The 27,128-nt window shown below is 42.0% G+C and overlaps 4 protein-coding genes across 8 annotated transcripts in view; 1 reads left to right on the forward strand and 3 right to left on the reverse strand.

Annotated features, from left to right (window-relative positions):
* Nucleotides 1-34: 34 nt before the first annotated feature.
* On the reverse strand, nucleotides 35-4,646 carry Tudor-sn (staphylococcal nuclease domain-containing protein 1). The gene is made up of 9 exons (XM_076829971.1): nucleotides 4,356-4,646; nucleotides 3,760-3,881; nucleotides 3,540-3,682; nucleotides 2,974-3,468; nucleotides 2,410-2,887; nucleotides 1,691-2,321; nucleotides 1,172-1,621; nucleotides 874-1,095; nucleotides 35-796 (listed from the first exon to the last, which is right to left on the reverse strand). Exons 1-9 carry the CDS (start codon nucleotides 4,404-4,406, stop codon nucleotides 692-694), a joined length of 2,697 nt encoding a protein of 898 aa, XP_076686086.1. The 5' UTR covers nucleotides 4,407-4,646; the 3' UTR covers nucleotides 35-691.
* Nucleotides 4,647-5,594: 948 nt separating this feature from the next.
* Nucleotides 5,595-8,801, reverse strand: Hsp90 (heat shock protein 90). Its single transcript, XM_076829972.1, has 3 exons — nucleotides 8,458-8,801; nucleotides 8,172-8,290; nucleotides 5,595-7,960 (listed from the first exon to the last, which is right to left on the reverse strand). The coding sequence occupies exons 1-3, from the start codon at nucleotides 8,587-8,589 to the stop codon at nucleotides 6,049-6,051; spliced, it is 2,163 nt and encodes a 720-aa protein (XP_076686087.1). The 5' UTR covers nucleotides 8,590-8,801; the 3' UTR covers nucleotides 5,595-6,048.
* A 2,311-nt stretch (nucleotides 8,802-11,112) lies between these two features.
* Nucleotides 11,113-27,128, forward strand: part of LOC143378348 (uncharacterized) — a 305,064-nt gene continuing 289,048 nt past the window's right edge. The window contains exon 1 of the mRNA XM_076830025.1: nucleotides 11,113-11,585. Coding sequence (XP_076686140.1) covers nucleotides 11,549-11,585 — 37 coding nt within the window. The 5' untranslated portion in view covers nucleotides 11,113-11,548. The remainder of the gene's footprint in view (nucleotides 11,586-27,128) is intronic.
* The window catches only part of Rdl (Resistant to dieldrin), a 97,924-nt gene continuing 95,676 nt past the window's right edge, over nucleotides 24,881-27,128 (reverse strand). For all 5 annotated transcript variants that reach the window (XM_076829988.1, XM_076829987.1, XM_076829986.1 and 2 more), the window contains one exon: nucleotides 24,881-26,393. In XM_076829988.1, coding sequence (XP_076686103.1) covers nucleotides 26,248-26,393 — 146 coding nt within the window. In that variant the 3' untranslated portion in view covers nucleotides 24,881-26,247. The remainder of the gene's footprint in view (nucleotides 26,394-27,128) is intronic.

Here is a 27,128-nt window from a genome sequence, read left to right on the forward strand (position 1 = left end):
AACACATTGAATAATAGAATATTAATAGAGGAAGTATTTGTGTAACATTTTTATTGAACGACAATTTGTATGTACACAGAGTATCCCGCGTTTAACATTCAGGCTGTTTAAGCAATGATCTACTGATGCCACTTTTATTCAAAATATAATATACTTTCTTGATATGAACTCTTACACACTTAAGTTAAATGAATATGCTCGATCAAATGTACAGTCATGAACTTCATAAATCATTCGTATAATTCTTATACAGTGAGTTTAAATGCATCATAAGCGCGTATAAAAAAAAAAGCTTTCTTCTCAATCAGAATGTAAACGATTAAAAATAAATTGCACATAGACCACGTAAGGTTTCACATGATTACATACGGTATTCCTAAAGCTCATCGATAACAAAACTTTACATTGCAAAATACAAGTAATGAGTGATGAGAATATTATTATGCAATATATTATGCCACTGTTCCATTCAAAAATTACAAGAATTAATGAAATTGTTATGTACAATTCATACTTTTATGTAATGAAATATAATTGCATTATAATCAATGCAACATGTAACTCTCATATGGACATTTATTAATTTTCGTTAATCTATGTGATAGATTCTTAGATATTTATTATGCAGTTTATAACATGATGTCTTTTTCCCTGTATCGATCACTTTTTTTCAACCATTCCTTGAGCATTTTTACAATCCAAATTCTTTTTCATCGTCAGCGCGTATGTCGCCGTATCTCCAAATATTACGCCGATTATGCTTCGCATCCTCTTCCGCCTTCTTGTATTCTTCGATCTAAAATGAATCAGGATAAAACAATTATTCTGCGCGTGTAATGAAATGTTACCGAAGAACGCAGAAATGCAACTTGCCAATTTAGTAAGTCTCCTGTCACGTTGATGTTGAACAAGTAACAATCCATCGGCAATAAGCCCTTTCGCGATATCATCATTAGTAGAAGAAGAATTAGTAGAAGAATCAACTAATGTCACAGCAGTAACGTTATTGTTCATCTTATATTCCCTGTTCAGTAGTAAGATTTTATCCATCACGTCTTCCTTAAAGGTTTCGACTGCCGCTTTCTTGTCATCGTTCTATAAATATTTGTAATAGATTATAGCGTCTCGTTTATAATTGCAAAGGCGAAGGGCTCTGCAAAGAAATACTTACGTCGTTTGGAAGTGCAACACAGGCAAGGGTATGCTCGTGGGCGTAAGGTTTGTCAGTGGCAAACCGTGACGGTAAATCAGCGACTCTCGTCACATTAACCGTTTCTCTGTTTCCATAATCAATATAAAAGACGCTGATATTTACGCCAGCAGTTTTCTCTACTTTAATACGGTACCATTGATCATCGCCAGTAAACTTGGCTACGGCTAAGTCTCCTCTGATTGGCTTATAAGCACCCGGGAGCGGAGGATTAGACGATAGCTCTTGGCGCAATTGCGACACCAAATTTTCCAGCATACTGCGTTGATCAACATTTTGTACGTAAAAATGAAGATCTTCGGTAACTTCGGAAATCACTACCTCTTGGTAGTCAATTTTCCTTTCCACGACTTCTTTATCGTTTTCGTTTTTATCATTCTCCACTTGTACCTCAACGAAATTCTTCCACATCTGTAGCGCGCAATAATAATTAGTATAACATTCGCAAAGCGCACACCGCGTGTCTACTCAGTTACTTACATTCAATTTCTTTGTTTTGGCACGTTCTTCTGCTGTTTTAAGCGTCCTCGTTAATTCCCCAAAGTCAGGGAAGGTAACCACTTCTGCGAGCCCCTCCTCGACGAGAGAAACGGACATGTTAACGTCGTTCACCGTCAACCATCCAATAAATCCGCTTCCTTTCGTCTCTGTACTTTCAATCTTAATTTCCACGTCCCTTTGGAAGCAGTGCTCCCTGGTAAAAGCTAGCGCCTTCTCACCGTACTCGTCCGCTTTAACTATGCCACCGCCCGGCAACGATCTCTGACAGCGAGGAGTTCTTATACCTGCCAAAACAAATGTAATAAGCTGGTCTTCTTTCGGTAAAAAGAGTTTCAGGCGCGAGCCACTCGTGACAAATTCAACCACGGCTTTAATGCCCTGTGCTCGTTTCAAGGATGTCAAGAACGCCTTTGCTTTGGCAGGATCGTTGGAGAGATCTACTAATCTGTGCACAGGAACATCCTTCTTCGCGTGTAAACCATGCTGCGACTTCTCTGCTTTACTCTCTGCAACGTGCAGTAAATTGTAGTGAGAAGAACGCTGATCGTCGTTTTGTCTGTACTTGATCACTCTTGCTAAACCTCGCGCAACCAGTGCCTCTGCAATGTTCCTAAAAGCATATTAACAGCTTAGAAGAATTAATAACAATTGACTGTAACGGTTAATCGATCTCGTCAGAGGAGAATTTAATAACGTACGTTTTACCGCAGGTAACGGTGCAGCACAATTTCTCCGGAAAATTGTCTCTGGCTGGTTGAGTGTAATCAACGACAACCTTTACGTTTTTTCTGATGAATTTCTCACGCAAGAATTCGCGAGCCTCTAACATCCATGGTACGTCGTAAAGAGGCTTGAAGTCTTTTCTACCAGCGTTATTGCTTTCGTCATTGGGCTTCTTTTCCCTGGCCGGTGGTCGAATGCTACTTAAAAAGACTTTCTTGTTTTCTCCATTTTGCGTCCTGATTATAAGTGCATCTGCATTAACAATTTCAACAACAGTACCGGTGAACTCAATTTGCGGGCCAGACGGTTTATAATCTTTCCACAAACGTAAACGTGCTTCTTTCGCAGCTTTCTCTGCGAGATAGAGCTTTTCAGCACCAGCTCTGCTATTGTTAATCGACCAATCTTGGCACTTGGCAAAGCCTTCGTTCAATAAAATCTCTGCAATGTTTCCTGTTGGATGAAGAATATTTGTAATTATTTATTCAGCCGATTAGCCAGATGCTTCACTTATTCCAGTAGTTTCAAAATGTACCGACCTTTTGGATGCAGGATGCTGCCAATGAAGTTGTTATTATTAACGGACTCGAGTACTATTTCGACATCTCTATGGAGAAGGCGAGATTCGACAAAGAATTTCGCTTCATCCGCGTAAGGATCGCCCACTGAATTCTCGCGCCTTCCATTCGGCCAGCCTGGGCATCGAACACCCGATATCATTAACATCACGTTGTAGAAATCAGGTAGTAAGAGCGCTCTCACTGTAGATCCATCGAAAACAAATTCAATAATAGCCTTCACAGGCTTCTTTCCAAATTTCTCCACCAATTTCCGAGGATCATCCACGGTCCGTTTCACGTCGCGTATATGCTCGGAGGACGGCGACTCTGACCATTTTCCTTTTTTAGCTTGCTTCGCTGCATTCTCCAGCTCGGTCAGTCTGACCTGCTCGGCACTGGGATTTCGGGTGTCCTTTTTTACAGTTACCAAGCCCTCGGAAACCAATGTCTCGGCCACGTTCTCTCCATTTTTATCTAAAAAGGCGAGGAAATCTTAACAGATCGTAATAACTTTTAACACGCCAGAAAGCCACTGTTTTCTATACCTTTCCCTAACCATACAGTGCCATACGCTCTAATTGAGTTCATTGATTTCTCCATAACAAAAGTTACATCTTGGCCAATTAGCTTCTTGCGTAAAAATTCCCTGGCTTCCCAAGCATATGGTTCGTCTTTGCTTTCATCAATGCTAGGAACAGAGAAGAAAAGGCACGAGTTTAAAATATGTTTCTCCTAGCACGGCAACATGCAAATAATTGTACGTACCTATCATTTACTTTCCATCGCTCCAATTTTGGGGCGGTAATGTTGCACAAAGTAATGGTGACTTCGGGAGGTGGACCGCCGATTGGTTGGCCACGAATGATAATGGTATCTCCAGAAGTAACCTTCAAATATAAAATTCTGCATTAGAAAACAAGGTAGACAAATTTATTCTTAATTGATAACATAGCACTGTGCATAATAGCTGCGTACCAACATATAAAGTTACACTTTTCATAGAAGACTAAAAGGATAAAGGTGGGCTTTATTTAGCTCTTTTAAAAATACAGCCACACAAACCGAAGGATAAGCCCAGTAAATAGAGGCTAATACCATATTACATAGAATCCTAAGAATGTCATAAGCATTTGAACAGCAATTAGCATCTTACTATTAAAAAGAATCGCGTACAGAACGAAAATATACCAATACGAGGACCATATGTTTTCGATAGCGATTTTTCGCTCCAATTCCATGAAATGGGATCGAACAGATGTCAAAATATTAGGTTATATATGACAGTAATCGCATAAATAGTAATTAAGTTAGGGCGGGATATTGTTCGTAGGACAGATTTCCGCCAAATTCGAGTACTTTACCTGTTTTACTACTCCGTTTCGTGATTTCACTTGCCCCTGGGGTGCGCTCATCGTGTCGTTAGTTTACCACGTTAAACACCAGGAAAAAATCTATAATTTCTCCGCCTGCGTCGTGCCCTGGAGAGTTTTCGGTGAATAGAAATTATCTACACGCTGGTTGTTTATCCTTCTCGTGAATATTCGTCAGAAATTCAAGAAAAATTTGACATGTTGGACCGGAGTAGTGAAACTCACGCTTTCCACGTATCGTGGAAGAGTCGGCACGAGCGCAATCTACACAGAGAAACATCGTCCAAGTACGTTTGATTTGGTGGTGATGTGGCAACACGCAACACTTCGACAACCAACAGTGTCGCGCTCTATCGGTCAACACACACCGATAGTTTGATCGGTAGAAAAAGTACCATTACTTTTAAAATTCTGTAGAATAGGAACGGATTTATTGCCGTATAAATAAATACAGTGCGTACTATTTGAATCGCATTCCTTAATGCGTCCGCAACCCAGAGCCATTCCCACGTCTTGAAACAACGAAAAGCTTCTCATATCAATAAACATATTGTCTCCTTTTCTGACCGCTATACTTTTTCATACGCGATTATACAGTTTACTGTACGGTAGACAATATTCATTATCGTAATTATCAATAGGATTTGCTGTATTACTATCACGTATGAACATATTCACACCACGATATTATTATATGAAATTAATTCTGTTCAAAGAAGATAACATATGATACTGCAGCAATCGTTCAAAAAGAAATAGAGTATTCCGAGTTTCAGGATGTGAACGCTTTGAATGAGAAATAGATGTAACATCTAATTGAAAGGTGTATGTATTAGTTAAATAAAGTCTCGTAAGTTTTTGTATTGTCTAAATTCATATTTATACTATTTGCACGGTCGATGAATCCGCTCACCATGTGCGGTGAATGCACTGGTGATCAGTACAATCATTAAATTCACTGAAATGTTGAAGCTTCACCAACACATTCGTCGTTTCAATATTTGAAATAAAATTTTTAATTTCTACTGGTCACAAAACTTTTCACTTTTATAAGCGTGAAGTAATAGGAAGCTACAAATTTTTATTCTGGATGTGTCTTTACAAAATTCTGGATATTTTAAGAAATTCGTCTATTAATATGAATATCGACTTAAAAGGATTTTTAATTTTACGCGTAATTTTTTATTTTTAAACTAAAATACAATAGGACCAAGGAAATACACTCATAAATTAAATATGTAATGATATTTTATTACGGACAAAACTTTACAACGATTTTAATATTACTTGGCTACATGAAGATCTCGCGATGGAATGATGAAAGTGTAAAAATGACACTGAAACGACGTAAGAGTACAAAAAAATCACGATAACGATGCAGCCTTATGAAAATGGTAAAAAAAAACGAAATTAAGGACAGAATTAAATGGTAGGCTCTAAATAAGAGCCGTGCCGCGTGGAACGACTCTCATGCTTTAATTTCATATTTATCAAATAAATACGAAAATTTTAGTAATTGTACTATGCATACCCTAAGTAAGCATGACGCCCCATTCTGTCGCATAACGAAAGATAGAAATGAAATAGGAAACCGTTCAATACTTAAGTAGAAGTAATCTGTAACAGTCTTTCTACATCCTGTAAGTCTTTGGATTTGGTTTAGTAATGCTAAACAATAGGATTCTTAATCTACTTCTTCCATTCTGGATGTTTCCTCTGTATCACCTTCTAGCGGTGGAACTTCTGTATCCATTTTCTCCTCTTCTACAACTGGTGTGTCGTCGTCATCGTCGAAACCAAGGCCAAGCTTAATCATCCTATATATTCTGGACGCATGCACCTGCGGGTCTTCGAGAGCGAATCCAGAAGACAGCAGCGCTGTCTCGAACAGAAGCATAACCAGATCTTTCACAGATTTGTCATGTTTGTCTGCCTCAGCTTTCTGCCTCAAGTTCTCCATGATCGGATGATCCGGGTTGATTTCCAAATGTTTCTTGGCGGCCATATATCCCATGGTCGATGTGTCCCTGAGAGCTTGTGCTTTCATAATCCTCTCCATGTTCGCTGTCCATCCATACTGCGACGTGACGATACAGCACGGAGAATCAACTAGCCTGTTCGACACAACAACCTTCTCCACCTTCTTATCTAAAATATCTTTCATGACTTTGCAGAGATTCTCAAACTTGGTTTTGTCCTCTTCACGTTTCTTCTTCTCCTCCTCGTCTTCTGGAAGCTCCAAGCCTTCCTTCGTTACAGAAACCAGCTGTTTGCCGTCAAATTCTTTCAATTGCTGTACAACGTACTCGTCGATAGGCTCTGTCATGTAGACCACTTCGAAGCCACGCTTCTTAACCCTCTCTACGAACGAGCTGTTTGTTACTTGTTCCTTACTCTCGCCAGTAATGTAGTAGATGTGTTTCTGACTATCTTTCATTCTGCCAACATAGTCTTTGAGCGAGCACATCTCATCTCCAGAGGCAGATGTGTGATACCTCAGTAACTCCGAGAGTTTCTTCCTATTTTGGCTATCTTCGTGAATACCTAACTTCAAGTTCTTGCTGAACTGTTCGTAGCATTTCTTGTAGTTCTCTTTATCTTCTGCTAGCTCCTCGAAGAGCTCTAAGCATTTCTTTACAAGGTTCTTTCTGATAACTTTAAGAATTTTGTTCTGTTGCAACATTTCACGGGAAATGTTCAATGGGAGATCCTCGCTGTCTACGACACCTTTAATAAAGTTCAGGTATTCTGGGATAAGGTCTTCGCAGTTTTCCATAATGAACACCCTGCGTACGTACAGCTTAATGTTATTCTTCTTCTTCTTGTTCTCGAAGAGATCAAAGGGCGCGCGTCGTGGAATGAAAAGTAACGCACGGAACTCCAATTGCCCTTCCACCGAGAAATGTTTCACAGCCAAATGATCTTCCCAGTCATTGGTCAAACTCTTATAAAATTCACCGTACTCCTCTTGAGTAATATCATCTGGATTTCTCGTCCAAATTGGCTTCGTCTTGTTCAGCTCTTCGTCCTCGGTATACTTTTCTGTAATCTTCTTCTTCTTCTTTTGCTTCTCATCTTTTGGCTTGTCCTCTTCCTCGTCTTCCCCAACATCTTCAATTTTCGCCTTCTCGTCGTCTGTCTCTCCTTCCTTCGCCGGTTGTTCCTCCTCTTCCTCTTCGTCGTCGCTTAGCTCCTTATCCCTTTCTTTCTCAACGGTAAGTTTAATTGGATAGCCAATGAATTGAGAATGTTTCTTGACAATTTCTTTGATCTTCGACTCTTCCAAGTACTCGGTCTGATCCTCCTTGATGTGCAGGATAATCTTGGTACCCCTTCCGATCGGTTCTCCACTGTCCGGACGGACAGTGAAGGAACCGCCAGCAGAAGACTCCCATAGATACTGTTCGTCGTCATTGTGCTTGGAGATCACGGTAACTTTATCTCCTACCAAGTAGGCAGAGTAGAAACCCACACCGAACTGACCGATCATAGAAATATCTGCGCCAGCCTGAAGAGCTTCCATAAATGCTTTCGTGCCAGACTTAGCAATGGTACCCAAGTTGTTCACAAGGTCAGCCTTGGTCATACCAATGCCACTATAACGAAAATAAATTTAATTACCTAACTGTTTCCATTCCTACTAACAATTTATCAGAGATAAAGACTTTCGCGTTCACTCGATATTAAGTAACAGCCGATCGAAAATCAAAATCCATGAAATCTTTTGGGCGAACCCAAGAAATACAATGATTTCTGCGATACGAGAGACGCGAGAAAGAGTATTTTATCTGACAAATTGATACTTACGAGTCAAGGATAGTCAAGGTGCGGTCATTCTTATTAGGGATAATTTTAATGAACAATTCCTTGCAAGTGTCTAATTTGGATGGGTCTGTGAGGGACTCATAACGAATTTTATCCAACGCCTAAAACAAACGAGATCGATAATGCCAATCAGTCGTCAATTTCACAAAATATTTTACAGGATCGCTGGATGAATGAAATTTCCTTTCAAGGATTACTTGAAAGCACCGCCGTGTACATTGGAATAATATCTCGCCACGTAACTGGGCGTAAGAAAAATTGCACTTACATCGGATGCGTTGGAGATCAATTCTCGGATGAAGATTTCTTTGTTAGAGTAGAACGTGTTGATGATCAAGCTCATCAATTGTGCAATTTCGGCCTGGAAGGCGAAGGTTTCGACTTCGCCGGCATCAGTCATGGTTACGGCTCTTCCCAACTATCTCACACTTTCAGTCAGTAAAATAAATACTGATATTTCGAAGATCCAACTGAATGAATTGTCCTCGTACTGAACTCTAGGATAATTTTACACGCATGCACTCGCAGGGTAAGTGTAACCTCGCGCGCACCTCGCGACGAACAGCTCTGCTCGCAGTCACTTTTCAGAGTATTGAATCCTGCCGCGCTGCGGCTGCTTTTATCGAGCTTTGAAGATTCTAGAAGGCGCTTGCCGGAAGTCTGCCTAGTTTCTAGAACATTCTATCAAGTGCGTTACTTTAGCAAACCTTTGCTCACGAATCTGCTCGCGGTATTTAGCAGAAGTTACGTTCGAAATTCATTTCACGAATATAGAAGATACTTAGAACACGAGTTTGGCAGGAATTCCCTTGGCAACTGAAATAAATTCGGCAGCTTCTAATTGGACTCGCGTGGTAGCAGGAAATGGCGACATAACTGCACATGTCTAGAAACGTCGCGAATCGCGATACATCGCAATTGAGAATTGAGTGAAGCTTATGCGGCAAATACCAAAAATTGGTTAGATCACGCGAAAACGTATATATGCACACGAAATGCACATTTAGTACCGTTGTAGATTAGGTATATAATAATATTTGTTTACACGTCTACGACATTCTTTTAATAATACTCTGTACAATACCTTTGTCAGAGCAGAATTTCACTTTTCTTTGGATACGCACTACACTACAGTTTTGTTATTTGTAACAATCTTTTTCGATCTTAATTAAAGAAAATATATTAATGTGTAATATATACTCTATGATACATTTGCAACGATTTTATTGCAAAAATGTGCTCGTTGGTTTCGTATCCTTTGTATTTTTTTGTTATTAGTGTGTTTTTACGCAGATATTCAAACAGCCAATGTAAGGTACCGTTATATAGGTCATGAGTATTTTCTTGAGCAATATGAAAAATCAGCTGACATTGTTTTTATCGAAATGTTCACGATTAATAGTTTCAAAATTTCACGATACTTCTGAACTTAATCCTAGAATTTCTGACAGCGTTCGTTTCACAAAGAACCGAATAATTTGATTCTGACTTTGAACTGAAATGCAAAGAAATATTTGGATATCCGTATGGGGTCTCCATATATATATTCTTTAAACAATTAATTATTTACATATATATATATATATATACAATATAAGAAAATGGGTACGGCATGTTCAGGCACGATCAATGATACCGTGTTCGCACAGCCATGCTCGCGTACCTATCATATTATCCTCGATTCTCATTTCATTCAGTGTCAGCTTTGTAAAAGTAACTTATCGCAACTTTCCTCGCGCGATTTGTAAAATTTTATGCTTCGAAAACTCTGGAAATGTAACGAAAGAATTTCGTAGTTTGGAAGGCAGAAACGGGGATCCTATATACATAGTAATTTTTGACGTATGCGGAACTATGCGAAACTGTCGATATGGGAGAAATATTAAACCGCTGCGTCTTGACACAATTTTTCAGGGTTGCATACTTATCATAATCGCATCTTGGGCATCGCGCGGAAGCAATGTTAGATATGAGCAATAAATGTGATATACCAACGGATGGTTCAAGTGGACATCCTTAACCTTAGTTTTACAAAAGCAACACAAAAAAACGAGAATGTCGATGTATCATCTTTTCTACATAAACATGTCGCCGATAAAATGAAATAAATGTTTCTAAACTTATGAACACAATTCAACAATATTTCTCTCTATAGATAATTCAAGAAGATTGCGAGGGAGTAAAGGTTAGGTGGTTTTATTTTCTCACTGAAGCACTGTTGTTGATTACAGCGTTAACATTCGAAACTCTGAGAACTTTTGGTAAAAAGGTGGCGTAATTATTCGACTACATAATTGTTAAATATTGTTTCGAAATTTAGACTCCGTCCGAGTCCTTTTTACGTATTTAGTTCAATTTTCCCATAGATGGTAGCCGTGGGTGTATATATATTTTCGTTGGCGTTGAGCATGCTAAGCCATATATTTCATAAAACATTACTTAAAACAGACAGATAACCTAATTTTATATTTGGTTATACTTGTTAGATTGATATCTGATAAATAAAAAATGATGGTAACATAAAACTTGAATACGATTAATTTATGAAACCACAGGTACAGAATAGATCTTACATCCAATGTCAATTTTTATCACACGGATTAGGGGTTCTAGATCCCCGTGTCATTTTCATATCACATGCAACATTATCGATTCAAAGTGGAGTTCGATCGCAAATCTACTGAGATGACGAATTGACACTAAATATGATGAAACTTGCTACGAACAACACAAATGTGAATTGATCTTGATCCACAGTGGACCAGGTGGTGACAATGACAACAAGTGTGCGCGGGAACCAGACCAATTTACATTGTGAACGCATCGTTATTGTTTTATCCTTTACTAAGGAAGTTTACCGTCTAGTCTACTTATCGACTACGGCGATCAAGTTGAATTAATTCCCAGAGTCACCGTTCTTAAATGTAGGGTGCGCGTTTAAACCACTGGTCCTATACCTCGTCTGTGGTGCCACTGATTTCTCACGATGTCGGTATTTCAGATCGTTACTAGAATAAGATTTAAATATTCACGTCATCTATACGGCAGGAATGTTCATCCTACCAATATGGATACCTTCGCCGGATCCAGCAGAATATACAGGTCACGTGACTTCGCATATTAAAACTGCCATATTGTAATCGCCGCGTGCCGGGTTCAAATCGTTCCGTTAATTTCTATCATTGTTCGTCGTTTAGTAGTGAGATCTTCGTAAAGAAAGTGTTCGCGTCGAGTGTGAAGCGCCTAGAATACGATAGCTGAAATGTTTGTTACCAGCGAAACGCGAGTGATCTTCGGAGACGGAAGGAAATCGATCGAACTACGCGGGATAGTGTGCTGTTTGACTGGTGGCGTGTTCGATGTACGAGGAAAAGGACGAGATTTATTATTTACAAGGTTCACAATTTTCGTCCATAACATAATTTTACTCACGCAATAAAAACTTTTACATAATAATGTCGTATCACGTAGTAATAGTTTCATTTAGGTATATCGATCATGCAACGACACGATATTCTCTTCTCTGTTTATACTCGTTTACGTAACAATATCTATCATACTCGTCGCTGTTAACCGATGGTAATAGCTCTTTGCTTTCCGGTAACAAGCTTGTAATTTCTCACAGGCCATACATGCTCGCTGCAAATTGCATGACTCACAGCGATCGACCTTAATATATTATAGAAATTGTGATCCTTCGTGAGCGTACAGTAGGTGAACAAGCACGCGCACGCGCGCGCGCGCGCGTCCTTCGCTAACCGCGCCATTTTCAAACCTGCATTTTAACGTTCAACACGAAAGTGATCTGCTTTGGACACTTACGAACAATTCCGCGGTTACTCTTTTTGCGCGAGATCTGTTTCTCTTCTCGTATTGAACAGGATACATATACGTAATCATATAATTTTCAAGAAACAAATTCTTATTGCAAACAGAGTAGGAACCTCGACTAATTCAATATTACGGTTTCTCGATCATTTGAGTTTCTGTTATCAAAGGCAAAAGTATACTTGCCTGTAACAGCAGGGATTATATTTTTAACGTGGAACTAAAGATAGTGCTAATTCGTTATTACCGCTCGGTGTTCTAAACTGTACACTGTAGTGATATATTCACGAATAATAACTTCTACAACAGAATATTACAGTTCTTGTTATCGGGGAGAGCTAACATTTAATACTAATAATGCATTAAGTAACACTATTAAGTAACAAATGGGCAGTTTTGTGTAAATAAATGTAATTTTAAGTATTTCTACCAAGATTTCAATTCAATTTACCTACCTATTAGAATCGAGGTTCCACTCTATCATTATGAATTCTATTATGATTCGCTAGAAAGGATGGAGGAAAGGAAGGATCTCTTCTTTCTTTTCCTTAATTTTTTTTCTTTTTTTTTTTAAACAATACGTGTCATTTTAAAATGCTGGTAAAATTGTCATTCTACGATTTCGCGACGTAATAATACGAACGATTGAATCTCCTGCCTTCGGAACGATATGGATCATCGGAAGCGTGATTTCGCGGTGATGCGTGCGCGTGCGCGTGCGCGTGATCCTTACTTATTTGTACGTAAAATTATTTCTCATTATACACTGATGCGTATCTAGACTTTTGTTCCGTTACGAACGTTATTTAGAATATTTATTTCAATGAGCAAGTAACTAGGAGAGCCTCTGTTTTATTTACTTCTTTTTCCTTTTTTCATCTTTTGTTCGCCTTTTCGTTCTTCTTTTTCTTCTTTTTTTTTTTTTTTGCTTTTAAAATCCCGATTTCTTTTCTTATCTAAACGACACGAGCGCGAGGACACGCTTACGTCCCGTTAATTACGTCCATTTCTCGGCAGTCAGCGCGAGCAATTCATCGATTCTGACGCACGTAATACGGTAGAGTGTTTATAACTGAAATACACGCACTCGTTCTCTCCCTCTCTCTCTCTCTTGCCCTTTCTCTCTGTTTCTCGTCCTCTTTCTCTTTCACTCTTTGTCACCTCACTCACTCTCTCTTTTAATTATTCTCTCCTCTCTCGCTTGCACTTTCTAATCTGGTTTATTTACAATGTATCCTTTCGCCTCGAATCGCGCTCGCTGGATGCCAGTCTGTCGTTCGTGAACAATGAATACTCTAAGAGCCAGTTTGCGCAATGTGCGTCCCTGTTAAATGCGTAAACCCGCTCTTAAATTACAAACAATTAACCGACCGTAATAACATTTTTGTGCCTTCGGAGACATAAGCTTCTTATTTTAATTGAACGTCTGCTCGTGCCAGCTTATCAAACACAGAATAAGGAGGATCAAGCGTAGCGGTATTACGGAAGGAAGAAAAGAAAAGAAAAAAGATGAGAAAGGGGTAGAGCAAGGATACAGCATGCCAGCGACGAAGAGAAGTGGGGTTCTTTAAGTTCTCCCTCTCGTATATTTGTCGATCTTTCAATGATCTATAACGTATTTACATCCCTTATGCAATAGACGTGTCTCTGGCATTCGGTGAGCGTCGAGGTAGCCTAGAATCTATCTCCTCTTCGACAGGATATCTGATCTGAATTCTGTTTAATCGCGAGTACGAGGGTTTTATGCGCGAGCGCGCGCGATAGCCGTTCGTACGGGGTGGTAGGTGAGTGCTTCCCCACAGCGACGATCACCCCCTTCTTTCTTCTCTGGAACGATCAATGGTAATTGAGCTGATATTTATACGTTCTCGTCGACCATGCATTTTATTCGGATATTACAAAAAACGGTTTCTTAATGGCGCACGGCTATTCGTAAGTGAGGGGCGTACCGTAACCTGCCCGTTCTCGTTCCCATGTAATTCCCGTCTCGCTACAGTCAGAAGGGAAGATCGCGGTTCGCCAATCGATCTTGCCCCGTCCCATTTCGCCCTCGACTCGTCGCCCAGCCGAGTTTTACGCTTTCGGCCGGCGTCCGAGCCGAATGGTGCGGTCGCACTCGAAGTGACGTAGGAAATGATTGATCGGCCCGGGCAGATATCGAGGCACCCGCGCGATCGGACGAGGATCTACAAAAATCACGGTGATTCTCGGTCTAATTATTTATCCACTTTCGGCCACGCTGATTTCATTTTCTGCCCTCTCTCTCTCTCTCTCTCTCTCTCTCTCTCCCATCGTCTCGTTAATTCTCGGAGGAACAGGAACTTCCACGTTAAAATACAGACCGTGACAGATTCACGCACACACACTCGTTAGACGCAATAGTTGTACACGCGGCATTCTTTCACGGACGACTCACACGTTTTCTCGATTAAACCAATCTCTCTCTCCCTCTCTCTCTTTCTCTCTCTCTCTCTCGCTTCTGGATCTAGAACTCTACGGCTATTAATACGCGTTATATATGTATATTTGCGCTTCTATACTCGCCCCCGTCGCAAATGCAACGTCCGTCCACTCTCGCTCGTCGTTACACTCCTCTACCCTCTTTGTTCACACTCTCTTTCTTTCACTCTCTCTTTCTCTCTCTCTCTCTCTCTCTCTCTCTCTCTCTCTTTCTCGTAGAATCGGCGCGTTACAGCCGCGTTAAAGTGTTCTCTTTTTAGGTAGTATAGGTAAACTTACGGGTGTACCTATATCTACCGAGTGCTGGTATATGTATTTATATTTATATATTTATAATTATATATGTATATATATATATATATATATATTTATATATTTATAATTATATATATATATATATATATATATATATATGTATAATCGCTTCGAGATGGTAATCGCCCGACCTACGGGGTATGCTCGTGTATATGTATAATGTGTTGCGTGTGTGTACGTGTGTGTGTCGCGTGTTTCTCTTTTGCCGGCTTGTTTTATTGTATAGGTATATTATATATATATATATATATGTGCGTGTGTGTGTACAATGTCTGTGGTGTGTTCTCTGTGTATCTACATTGTTCTTATCGTTAACGATCGTACGTTACGTCTCTACAACATAATGCAGTTAGTGTGTGTTATTAAATACATTTTAGAATTTGGTACTCTCGTCGAGACAATTCGTCACGCGATACATCGGTCGTACTTTCGTTCTTCTTCCTTCGGTCGACATTCATCGCTGGATTCTCGCGTCTGCCCGTTTCCATTGTCGAATTATCCGTGCCCCTTGCTTTCGATCGTCACCTCGATCCGTACCTCTCCATTTCACACGACTCCGTCGAAAGAAACTCGCCCTGCTTCTCCGCTCGCCCACGAACGTCGGCGAGGAGGACTCGCGCGAGTGATTACGAGGGTTTCCAGGGGACCCGACTTCACTCGGACCACGAATGACGATAGCCAAAACCTGGTCGAGATTCTTCTTGAAAGCTCTCCGAACTTTTCAAGTTTAGATAGACCTCGCGCGCAGGGCCTTCTGTACAAAGGGGCCCGGGCGCGAGATATATTTTGGGGCCCCAAGCAATGCCTAAAAGGGAAAAAAGCATAACATCTTTTCACAGAACGAAATCACGGGAAAAAAGGATAATTACAACGATAATAAAGAGAATAAAAGAAATCAACTAATAAACATTAACGTATTTAAACATATGACTTTTTTATTGCTGTATCGTTAATAATGTTAGATTGTTATATTATTATACTAGAAATTATACTCCAATTTCTTCTTTCTTAATCTTAACCGAATACAAAAATTTCCATTCTCATTTTTCCTTTTTTACTTTCTCTTTTCTTCATTTTCCCTTTTTCTGGGGCCCCTGTGATTACTTCCCCGTTGAACGAACTCGAGGAAATAATTGCGCTAACCCGTTAGAACAGTGTAAGGAAGAATCGATTAAATTTTCGGTATATTCGTTGCTCGAAATTGTTGAAAAGCTTGTAACTTGGAAGCGTTAAAAATCCCCGACGACAAAGCGAATTCGAAGTCTATGACCTCCTTGGATATTCCTCCAAAATTTTATTCAGCCATCAGATCACTCTTACGACGCGTGGCTCTTCTTCTAATCTGTCGCCGCTGGTCCTCCTCGATCTTTCCGATGGTGCAACGAAGCAATTCGAAGAACGTCGTTGTTCTGTGTGTATGTATGTATATGAGTACAGCTAGACACGTTCGATCTTATATTTTGTAACTCGGTGGTGTCGATTTTATTTTGAGCGAGGGACAGGGGAATTACAAATCGTTCGTTCGACTATCAAAGCTAAGGGAACTGGACCGTAGTTACAAAATACGGGCACGGTTGAACACGTTTGCCTATCTGTCTGCTCCTGTCTGTGGTTGCACCGATACCGAACCCACCGAACTTTTCGTCTCGCCTTTGCGAATCACCTAACGCGCGCGCGCGCGCGCGTTCTGTTATTCGGTTAAGAGCAAAGCGTATACGCGCGAAGCGTGCGACATCGTCTGTCGCGTAGGATCCTAACGGCGTGGAACGAAATTACAATGGGAAAATAAATGTCGCCCGGAGCTCTGCGCCTTTCTTCCCCGCAGCGTGCGAACGGTCGTACCGAAAACCTCGGTGTTCGATACCTGTTTGTGGCGGCTGTCCCCAGTTTCTTTCGATCGTTCCCTCCCGTTCCTCTTTCTCTCTTATAGCCGCGCTATTTCCGTATATCGCCACGATTGACTAAAACGTATATTGCAATATGAAGTTGGCAGTTTTCGTTACAACGCGATTTGAACTCACATGGTCTTTTCGTGTGCACGCCCGTGGCTCGCCTCCCCGTTTCGCCCGACAGGATTCGACGACGATGGCCACGATACAGGATCCGCCCACCCCATTGGTCGACGATCGAGTCTCGAGAAAAATATTTCGCGCCCTCGTAGGAACATTCTCTTCTTCTAAGTGGCGGGGAACAGACGGGGATTCTATAACTCTGCGGCGTCGCGTGGGGCAGGTCCTCCTTTCTGTTCGCCTCCTTGGTCCAAAACGAAAACTCGTGGACAGCTGTGTGCTCGATACTCGGCGATCGAGAAGCTTCGTTTTGAGCAATTACTCGTTCCTCGAACGTTTCGGCTCATGGTATACGCCGGCTCACAGTGCGGAATGGAGAACGGCGATTTTGCGACGCGGGGCACAGTGGAATCTCGATTATACGAACACCTCCTTACTGAACGTTTGATTATTCGAAGACTCGGTATTAAAGAATACCGTTTCAATGATTACTAAATTATCAGAACAGTATTGTCGAGTGTGCTACAGTGAATGAGATTTCCAAAAATAATGTGCCCATTGATTTCAAAGGAGGAATTGAGGACCTTGCAGCAAGAGGGTTGCAGCTCCATTTTTTTATTTACAGATTTTGAGTTATGACGTATAATATAGGTAAAAAAAATATCTACATCGTTTAGTGCACGTTTCATGTAAATCCGATAACAAATAAGCGATCAATTGCAAATAAATAAAAATAGAAATGTTAATATTTTTATTACAGACTATTTTTTCGCCAGAAGTAGAAATAAAAACTTACCAACTCAATAACTACTATTATTGTGTGAGAATATATATTTTTCAATTTCTCTTTTTAATGCTAAGTCAAAGCAATAATTTTATAAACTGTTTTTTTTTCTAATTTGCTGCCAGCTTTTCTAAGAGCTGCACCCGTCTTGCTGCAAGGTCCTCAATTGACAGCTCTGAAGGATCGGGAATCTAGATCCTGGGGCGAAGGAAACGAGCGGACTCTTACGTTATTTTTGATTTATGAATGCAATAACTGCCGTATAACGAACGATTGCTCCTCGTGTCGAAATGCAATTGTTCTGTCATCCAGAAACTAGTTTGGACGATTGAGGTTCTACTGTACCTTTTTTCGGCGAAGATTCGTGCCTCTTCGTTATCGATTCCGCACGTTGGCAACAACGCTTATGTCGATATCTGGCCAATGCCAGAACTGTGAACGGATCTTATAATCGAGGTCATCGTCGTCCACATTTCGTTTGAATATTCTCGATCGATACGTCGACATTGGAAAATACACTCGCACGTTGCGCACCAATCCATCCGCCACGCTTGCCTCGATAATCGAATGGATCTACTTTCGCATCCCTTTAATTCAAACGCTCCCGGTTTCAAACACTCGTTACCGAACGAACGAACGAACGAACGAACGTACGTACTCACTTCGGTCCCCCGACGTGCCTCTCCAGTCTACATTATTTTCTTGTTTTTTTTTTCTCCTATACTTTAAAAGTGATTTACCTAAATATGTGCGAACAGTCACATTCTCGTGTGCACTACATTTTTTGCGTATATATATTTTATGTATATATATAATGTATGTATATATATGTATATATATAATATGTATATATTACTTCGCAGTAGGTACTCTCTTTTTTTTTTTGTTAACGAATACAATCGCTCTGTATAAAACTCGTATTTACAAGATGATCAATTTGTATAGTATTAATAGGTTTCTTTTCTTCTCTTCATATTTCTTTTTTTTTTTTCGTCCTTTGTTTCTCTTTGTTTTATCTCCGTCTTAGATGCCGAGATGCCTGCGCGGTCGATGGTGCTCTTTGGTAATTAACGATAATCCTTTATATTTATATATATATATTCCGGTAATATAATACGCGATAATAATAATAATATGTAGGTGCCCGCCGATAACGTGAATTTTTTTTTTATCTTAACTTCTTTGTCTCTTGTTTTCTGTTTTCCTTTTTTTCCTTCTCTTCTTCGTCTTCATTATCCTGCCAGAGGACAGAGATCGTCGTAAATTTATCTCTCTTTCGTATTTTTGTTCTCTCTTAAAACGTTTATATATATATATATATAATAGTGTCAATGATAATCGCAATAATAATAATCGCAATAATAGTAATAATAGTAATAATAATTGACCGCGGTCGGTTCGGAGGAACTGGCGCGTGAGTTTTTCTTTTACAAGGCACGTATAACACGTGCGTGTCAGCTTATTCGCAACACAAGCGTGCTCGTTAGTTTAAATGATGGTAAAACGCGAGGAGGAGTCGATTCCCATTGCAGTGGACGCGCGGTCCAAGACCAAGAAGCGTTAACAACGTTTCCAGTTTCAACGGTTCGATAGTTTTCGCGTTTCATCTGCCGAATCGTTGCCCAATCGTCTTCGGATTCGTAGTCTGGCGAGCTTAGGAGATATTTCTCAAATGAGCTTCCTAAAATATATCTATATATGAATATATGGGGGGGTTGTTTTATTACGTAGTAGAGCCTCCATTATCTAAACCTCCGTTATCCAAATATTCCACCAGTTGAGCGCTCCGCTGTCCGAGAATTTTCAGCGAATTCAGCTTTTCACGATATTCCCTCGTCTCTGAAATTCCACGTTCGATCAGTGCGAGTTACAATAACGGAGGATCTACTGTCTCTACTATAAAATTCGATTTTCGTTTCACTCGAAACGCTCTCTACACGTTCTTGATCTTCGTGCATGTGCTTAGTTCCCGTCTCGATACGCTCCGAGCAAGCCCGAGGGTCCCGTTTCGGAAATGGGCAGGAGATTTTCGATTACCGATGGATCTACGCTCGGCAGAAATTCAACCAATCAGCCAAGGCTACCAGCAGACCCCTTCCTCCATTTTCAAGTACTCGTGTGCGTCGACGTATTTGGATTTCTAAGTGGCAACCTCTGTCTGCAGCAATCGAATCTGTTTGCCTTTCTTCCTCGCTTCTATACCCCCTTTTCTCGATCTCTTTCCTCGGCTGCTCGTTCGTTTCTGTTTCTTTCTTACTGTTTGTGCTTTTTGCCTCTGAGGCAAACAATGGGATGGAGCGAAAGGACGAGAAGTAGGACCGTGAAAGCCTCGAATACTTGAGAAAATAGAGCGGCATCGTGCTTGAACAACATTGCGGGGTCCACCCCTCAGTGGCCACGACCGACCGGTTAAGCTCGCGCCAGCTATAGTTGCCACGTACTCCGCGCACTCGGAGTACTCTAACTCGTCGCTATCCCGGGAATAACGATCACGGGCTTTTTTCTTTCGTCCGCTTTTCGGTGTCTATTGTAAGGTATAATTCGCTTAGCTTAGCCTAACTACCTAACAGTTCGCTAGCTACGGAAGAGCTGCCTCATCGTTCGTCAGGGACGTGCCAGTTCCTCGTGCACACGCTCACACACGGCTCCATAGATCTCAACGTAAACAATAGGCACACGTATATAACGTACGTACGTACAAACACATGGTAATATGCATTAACGCGCACGCGACGGCCGCGCGCGCGTAGACGCATAACAGACACACTATAGAATATATCACAACGATAAAACGCTACTTCCTTCTTTCCCCATCTCTCGCTCCTCCTCCCCCGCTATGTGTAATAGAGACTCCAAGTAGATAACGGATGTACAATTATATATATATACCTGTATATATAAATTGCATAATAATGCTTCCGGTGGGGCGGACGTGGAAGTATCTCGATACTCTTACAGTATATGTATATGTATATCGTAATACCGTACGTGCAGAAACGTCAGAGACGAACGAGGGTCGAAGGAACGTTGGAGTCGCGGCCCCGCCGCACAGTGGTTCCAAAGTGCCTTTTTGTGGATAAAATTCCGTATCTCCGTCAATTCTCAACCGATTTTTGATTTTTTTTGCTCGTTTTGTCGGGGATTAAATTTGCTACAATATCAAATACCTGAGTTGCGGCCAAAACATGTTTTTTCTATCTTTTTTCTGGCAAAGTTGGATGAAAACTTTAGTAGAGCAATCTTTGGGGCTAATTTGATAAGATTTTGCTTATCTAAGTAGTTTTTTTTTACGTAAAATCTTTTTTTAATTGGTACTTGGCAATCGCGGAAACATAAAACAGGCGATTTGTTGACACGTCAGAATGTTTGAAATACAACTTTACAAGAGCTGAAAATTTGGAATGTCTACCGAGTTTACTACAACCAGAACCGTCTGAAATATCAATTTAATGTATGATTATAGAACCTAATAGCGTTCAGAAATATTGCAGAAAGTCAAAACCGTGATTTATATTTTTACGTTTTTATTATTGTTTATTAGTAAATAAAACTTTATCGAATCTTTCCGTACCACATATTTTGCATTTGGATGGTGGGTAACAATGTAATAAACAAATTCAGAACAGAATTAGTTGCCACTGCGGTGTCAATCCGATGTTGTTTAATTGGCGATAGCGCTCAAAGTGCCTTTTTGTGGACAAACTTCCGTATCTCAGTGAATTCTTAACCGATTTTTATCTTTTTCTGCTCGTTTTGTCGGGGATTAAATTTGCTAAAATGTCAAACAGTAGTTTTTCAAAATTTTCCTTAGTGATTAAAAAAAAATTCTGAACTCTTGGTTCTAAAACGAGTTTATTAAACAGTTTTTTTTTCATTTAGTTAGTCTTATTTCATATATTCTACATCTTCTTTATAATTAGACAAAAGACATTTTGCGTCTTTTCCAAGTGCAACAGACGGAGTTGGCCATTAGGACCTCAAAATCGAAATAAAGGATCCGATGATAGCAGAAATCACAGAGGTGAACGAAAAACTTACCTATTTACAAATTTTGTATAATTTCACAAGTTCTGTTAATAAACTCGTTTTAGAACCAAGAGTTCAGAATTTTTTTTTAATCCCTAAGGAAAATTTTGAAAAACTACTGTTTGACATTTTAGCAAATTTAATCCCCGACAAAACGAGCAGAAAAAGATAAAAATCGGTTAAGAATTCACTGAGATACGGAAGTTTGTCCACAAAAAGGCACTTTGAGCGCTATCGCCAATTAAACAACATCGGATTGACACCGCAGTGGCAACTAATTCTGTTCTGAATTTGTTTATTACATTGTTACCCACCTTACAAATGCAAAATATGTGGTTCGGAAAGATTCGATAAAGTTTTATTTACTAATAAACAATAATAAAAACGTAAACAAATAAATCACGGTTTTGACTTTCTGCAATATTTCTGAACGCTATTAGGTTCTATAATCGTACATTAAATTGATATTTCAGACGGTTCTGGTTGTAGTAAACTTGGTAAACATTCCAAATTTTCACCCATTGTAAAGTTGTATTTCAAACATTCTGACGTGTCAACAAATCGCCTGTTTTATGTTTCCGCGATTGCCAAGTCCCAATTAAAAAAAGATTTTACGTAAAAAAAAACTACTTAGATAAGCAAAATCTTATCAAATTAGCCCCAAAGATTGTTCTACTAAAGTTTTCATCCAACTTTGTCAGAAAAAAAGATAGAAAAAACGTTTTGGCTGCAATTCAGGTATTTGATATTGTAGCAAATTTAATCCTCGACAAAACGAGCCAAAAAAAAAATAAAAAAATAAAAAATCGGTTGAGAATTGACGGAGATACGGAATTTTGTCCACAAAAAGGCACTTTGGAACCACTGTGCGCCGTCGCGGCCATCGATTTCTCATCCCGCCAGACGCGCGACGCGCCGGTTCTCTACGCTCGCCCGGTCCCGATCGAACGCCGACCGTTCGAGGCCTGCTTGCTATTCGAAAAATAAGAAATGCCGCGTCGCGATCGATAACGGGCCCCGCTAAACGATGGGCGTTCGTTATCCTGGCGTCCCCGGGCCGGGGGCGCAACGGGGGACAGCGAGAGCACGTGCCACCCTCGGCCACTTCTTCCGTACACTCGAGGAGGATGCCGACCAAGGGGATCCTCGAGCGAGATTACCTACTTTTATAAAGAATCCTCGCGGAGCGGCGAGGCAAGGAGGCTCCTTATTAAATGCACAATGAGCAGGACAGCGTCTTGCGAACGGACTGTTTGGAGATTGCGGAGAAGAGAAGAGCGGCGCAGAGGGGCGGCAGAGAAAGGGAAGAGACCGCGAGGGACCGAGAGGAACGGGATGTGAAGGGGGTGGGTGGGTTGGGCGTGTCAGCTGGTCGATATCCTGAATGGCAAGCTTCCACGACCCAGTCTGTAGCCAGCAACCGCGCTGGTACAGACGGAGGGGTGGAAGGGAGCGCGAGGGGTTGAACGATAGAGGTAGAAAGCGATAGGGGGTGGCAACAGAGCGGGAGGAAGGGAGAGCGCGAGACGCGCGTACGTGTGTACGCGTGCACACGCGGCGCGGATCGAGAATGATTCGCGGATGTAGGGGAACGTTCGTGAGCGCGCGAGCGCCCGGCCGCGTCGGAGAGACGCGAGCACCGAGTATCCAAAAGACGGAAGTGGAACGGCATACAATCGGCGTTAATTAACTCGGCGAAAACGTACCTACTGACGGAATAACTGAGGACGAGGAGAGCCTCTTCGCGGGAGGATCGTGCCTCGGTGTGCGTGCGCGTCGGCACTGAAACTAATCCGCGGGCGAGGATAAACGCGATCGCGACTCCGTTTCATACCGCTCGCTTTATGGTAGCTGCGAACGCGGGCTTTCTAATCCAATCGGGGGTTGTTCTTCCCTGGATGGTACGTGCCGCGAACAACCAAAGGGAAAAAGATATTCACGATGGTAAATAACTCCGACAGAGATGGAATAGACGTGTAAGGACCGGATGGAGGGTAGGGGGTTTCAAGGGTCGAGGCTTTTTCCCGGCTTCCCGTTTCACTCTCGCTCCTCCCTTCTGTTCCCGTCCCTCCTCGCGCACCAACCGGAGAATGCTGTTTGATTTCGTTCCACCGAGGAGCACGGCGCTTCTTCTCCCGTCTCTTGTGACGATAAGCAATGGATAAAGCTTGCAATTACGCGAAGTGAATCGGGCACGATCGCGTTCCCCCTTGGCCTGCCTTCCGTCTCGACTAGCGGCTGGATTTGTACAGCGGTAGTAAGAGAATGCTTGAAATTTATATTCTCTTCTCGTTAGTTAGCTACCCTGTTGGTATTCACCTACTCTGGTAAGTTCGCTCACTCGATACGCGGTAAATGGTGATACTGTTTCCCCTGTCCTAGGGTCGAAGAAGGAATCGAAATACCTTTCACTAACCATCGCAAATTCCCCCAACTAATTTCTAAAGGCATATACTTGTAGGTATATTCAAAAGCAGAGTTGAGCACTTACAAGTTACAACTACTGATATTTCTCATCGTTGGAACCGACGACGATATTTCATTTTACAGAAAGATTTATTTGGCGTGCATTCGAATAGTCTTACGATAATATCAAAGCTCTATCTCTCCCGAACGAATAGCAAGCTGAAACAGTAGAAATTTCGAGAATCCTTATTTCACTGACACAATTCAGAATTGTTCTGGGCTTTTTAAACGAAGCGTCGAGAAAGATTCCACGACTTTTGAAAGCAGGGAGTTCTCCCCATCGACCAACTCGATTCTTCCCTCGACCGCGTTAATGATCGAACTGTCGTGTTCTTATCATTCACCGTTCGAAACATTCTTCCGACCATCGCTGCACATCCGCGCCTAATCGCACGTCCCGGGAGCGGGTGTCTCTACGTGAACAATATCGCGACTACGCACATAGGTACGAGCTAAGTACTCCCATCCCCAGTGTTGAGCCACGTACGCGAACACGTACACGGAAGGTGGTGGCGCGCGTCGCGCACGACGGAGGTTCCACGGAAGTCACACGATTCCGAGGGAGGATCGCGGCGATCGTAGGTGACGTAAATACAAAAGTCGCTTCGTCCTCGGCGATGCTCGCTATAAATGGTAAAAAAGTGGTATAAAATGAAACGGACACAATAAGTTCGTGTGGCAATGAAAAATACGTCTCGAGAAACACAGCTCTGCCTCGAAATTATGCGACTCGCGTCGAAGTGCCTGTTCCACGCTGGCGCGTGGCAGACGGGGTTGGGGGTGGGGGGAGGGGGAGAGGGCTGTTTTCAGTTTCCGTCCGCCGTCAGCCCTCGACCCACGCCTCGTTCGCGTCGAAAAAGACGCGTCGGCGTATGGGCGTCGTCGCGCGGTTAAGTCGTGTACGTGTTGCTTTGCACGTTAATTGTTACCTAATTACGAGCCGCGCGTACGCGCCGCGTATGCCCTCCTTACATACGATAGATTTACTTACGACGTACTTGCTTAACGTATTAAGTCGCACCAGTCTCCGGTAGTGAACCGTGTTCGTCTTCGTACGAAATAAAAATCATCCTCGGCTCTGTCTCGCTCGTGCACGCACACACGCACGCACAGGACACATCCACGCGCACACACCCAGCGCATTCGTACACGGTAGGACAGTGGCGCGAGCGCGCGCGCACACGTTCTCACCCTCACGCACGCGATAATTCTCTCTCGTTTGCCCACGGCCTCGCGTACACTCGAGCGCCATTCGAGCGACGATCGTTGATTCCTCGATCGTTTTCTATATAGTCTCTCGCCCCTTGCTTCTCGCTTTCTCTTCTCATACTCGGCCCTCTCCCGATACGTCGCCCCGAGCTTCTCGTTCCTCCCCTTACGTTAACTTTACTATGTATATATGTATATGTTATGTATATAATGGTAGCTAAATTGACAAGTGTTTATATCGAAGGTATTCTCTTCTTCCGTTTAAAGAGCTAGGTACCTAGACTGGCAATGTTTTATGGTATGCACGCTCGCGGATGTTCGCATCTCTAGCGTCGATTCCCGTTTGTCGGGGTGCTCGGCTCGTTACGCGCGACCTCTCGGTATACCGCGTCGCGATCGAACGTTTCCACCGGGGACAGTTTAGCGAGAGGAAGTCGAAGATCACATCGCAGGGAGATTACCGACACGGCTTGGAATGTCACGAAGTAGTCACAGCGCGGTATTAGTCGGCCGACCATTCTGACCGGCGGCTGTCCCTATCCCCTGGTCTTGATGCGGCTTCGTTTCGAGCCTCCTACCATCTACGGCGTTGGTCTGACACATTCCGCCACGAAGTCAGCCAAACTAGCTGTCGATTTCGATTCGGCTTCCGCCTTACCTCGCCCCCTCTCCTCTCCGTCTTCTTGGTTCTCTCGTCTCGTTCTCGTTTAATCGTCGATACAGCGCCTACGTCGGTTTAATCCTATACAACTCTTCTACCCGCTCTCTTCTCGAAGTAATCACAGCGTTATTTTAGTCCGTTCCCTCTCGCGGAACATTAATTGGTTGACTAGTTCTCTAGTTCCTCTGGCGAATCAGCCTCGCCGTCTGCCCCACCCTCCGACTTTATACTTTCGTGTTTCTGTCTCTTTGAACGCACGTTCCCCTCGCTGTACGCGCGCGACCGCCGCGCCCCGCTCCTTTATTTCGCCTCCTCGAGGAGCACCAGATCGTCCGCCACCACGTCGCTGATGTGCAGGTAGATGATCCAGTACATCAGGTTGAAGCAGACGAAGCATACCGGGAACACGATGCGGGAGTACTTGTCGATATCCGACGGCGTGATACCTGGTGAAACAGGAGAATCTATGCGTTATCTCGTTTTTCGTGGGCAAGCTGGGATACGTTCCGTCGGAAGAAATCGATGGCGGGGCTTATCACACCGATACCCTATCTCTCTCCTCACGCGGCAGATTTTACCCAACAAACTTTTGCGACTCTTCGCTCCAAATAATCTCGAATCTTCTTAATGTCAGAATTACAATCGACTCTTCGGTTCTACGCAAATATTCAACGTAATAATAAAAGGTTCCCCACTAAAATCACCTTCGTGTGTCCACGCAATAAACGAAATTCTTCAATTTAACCGAGAAGCTAAGGTTACAGACATTTTTATAACATTTCTACGATTAACAGGGCCCGATCTTCCGGTGACTTGTTAATTTTTTTTATGAAAGTCTCGAATTTTTACGGACCATATCAGAGGTTTGCGCCGAAATGACACATGTTCTACACATCCTGTAATTTTTTCCAAGTCGATTTGAACCTCAATTCGTTCGCAATCAGGAAAAAACGAAGGGAAAGAAATATTCGAGAGAAACGCATTTAAAGTTTCTGGGCAAACGCGACGCTATAGGTTGCCGCTTGGCGTTTTTAGCTGCCAAATCTACAATTTTGCAAATTTTACTATAAACCAAGCGGCATTTTATTAAGAAAAGATAGTACTCTCGGAAAATGCAATAAAAAATCGATTTTTCGACTGCCTAGTCCCCTTAAGGGTACTTGGCAGTCGTTCCTGTCTAA

This window comes from Andrena cerasifolii, chromosome 1 (genome assembly GCF_050908995.1).
Source record: "Andrena cerasifolii isolate SP2316 chromosome 1, iyAndCera1_principal, whole genome shotgun sequence".
In the NCBI taxonomy this organism is placed as follows: Eukaryota; Metazoa; Arthropoda; class Insecta; order Hymenoptera; family Andrenidae; genus Andrena; species Andrena cerasifolii.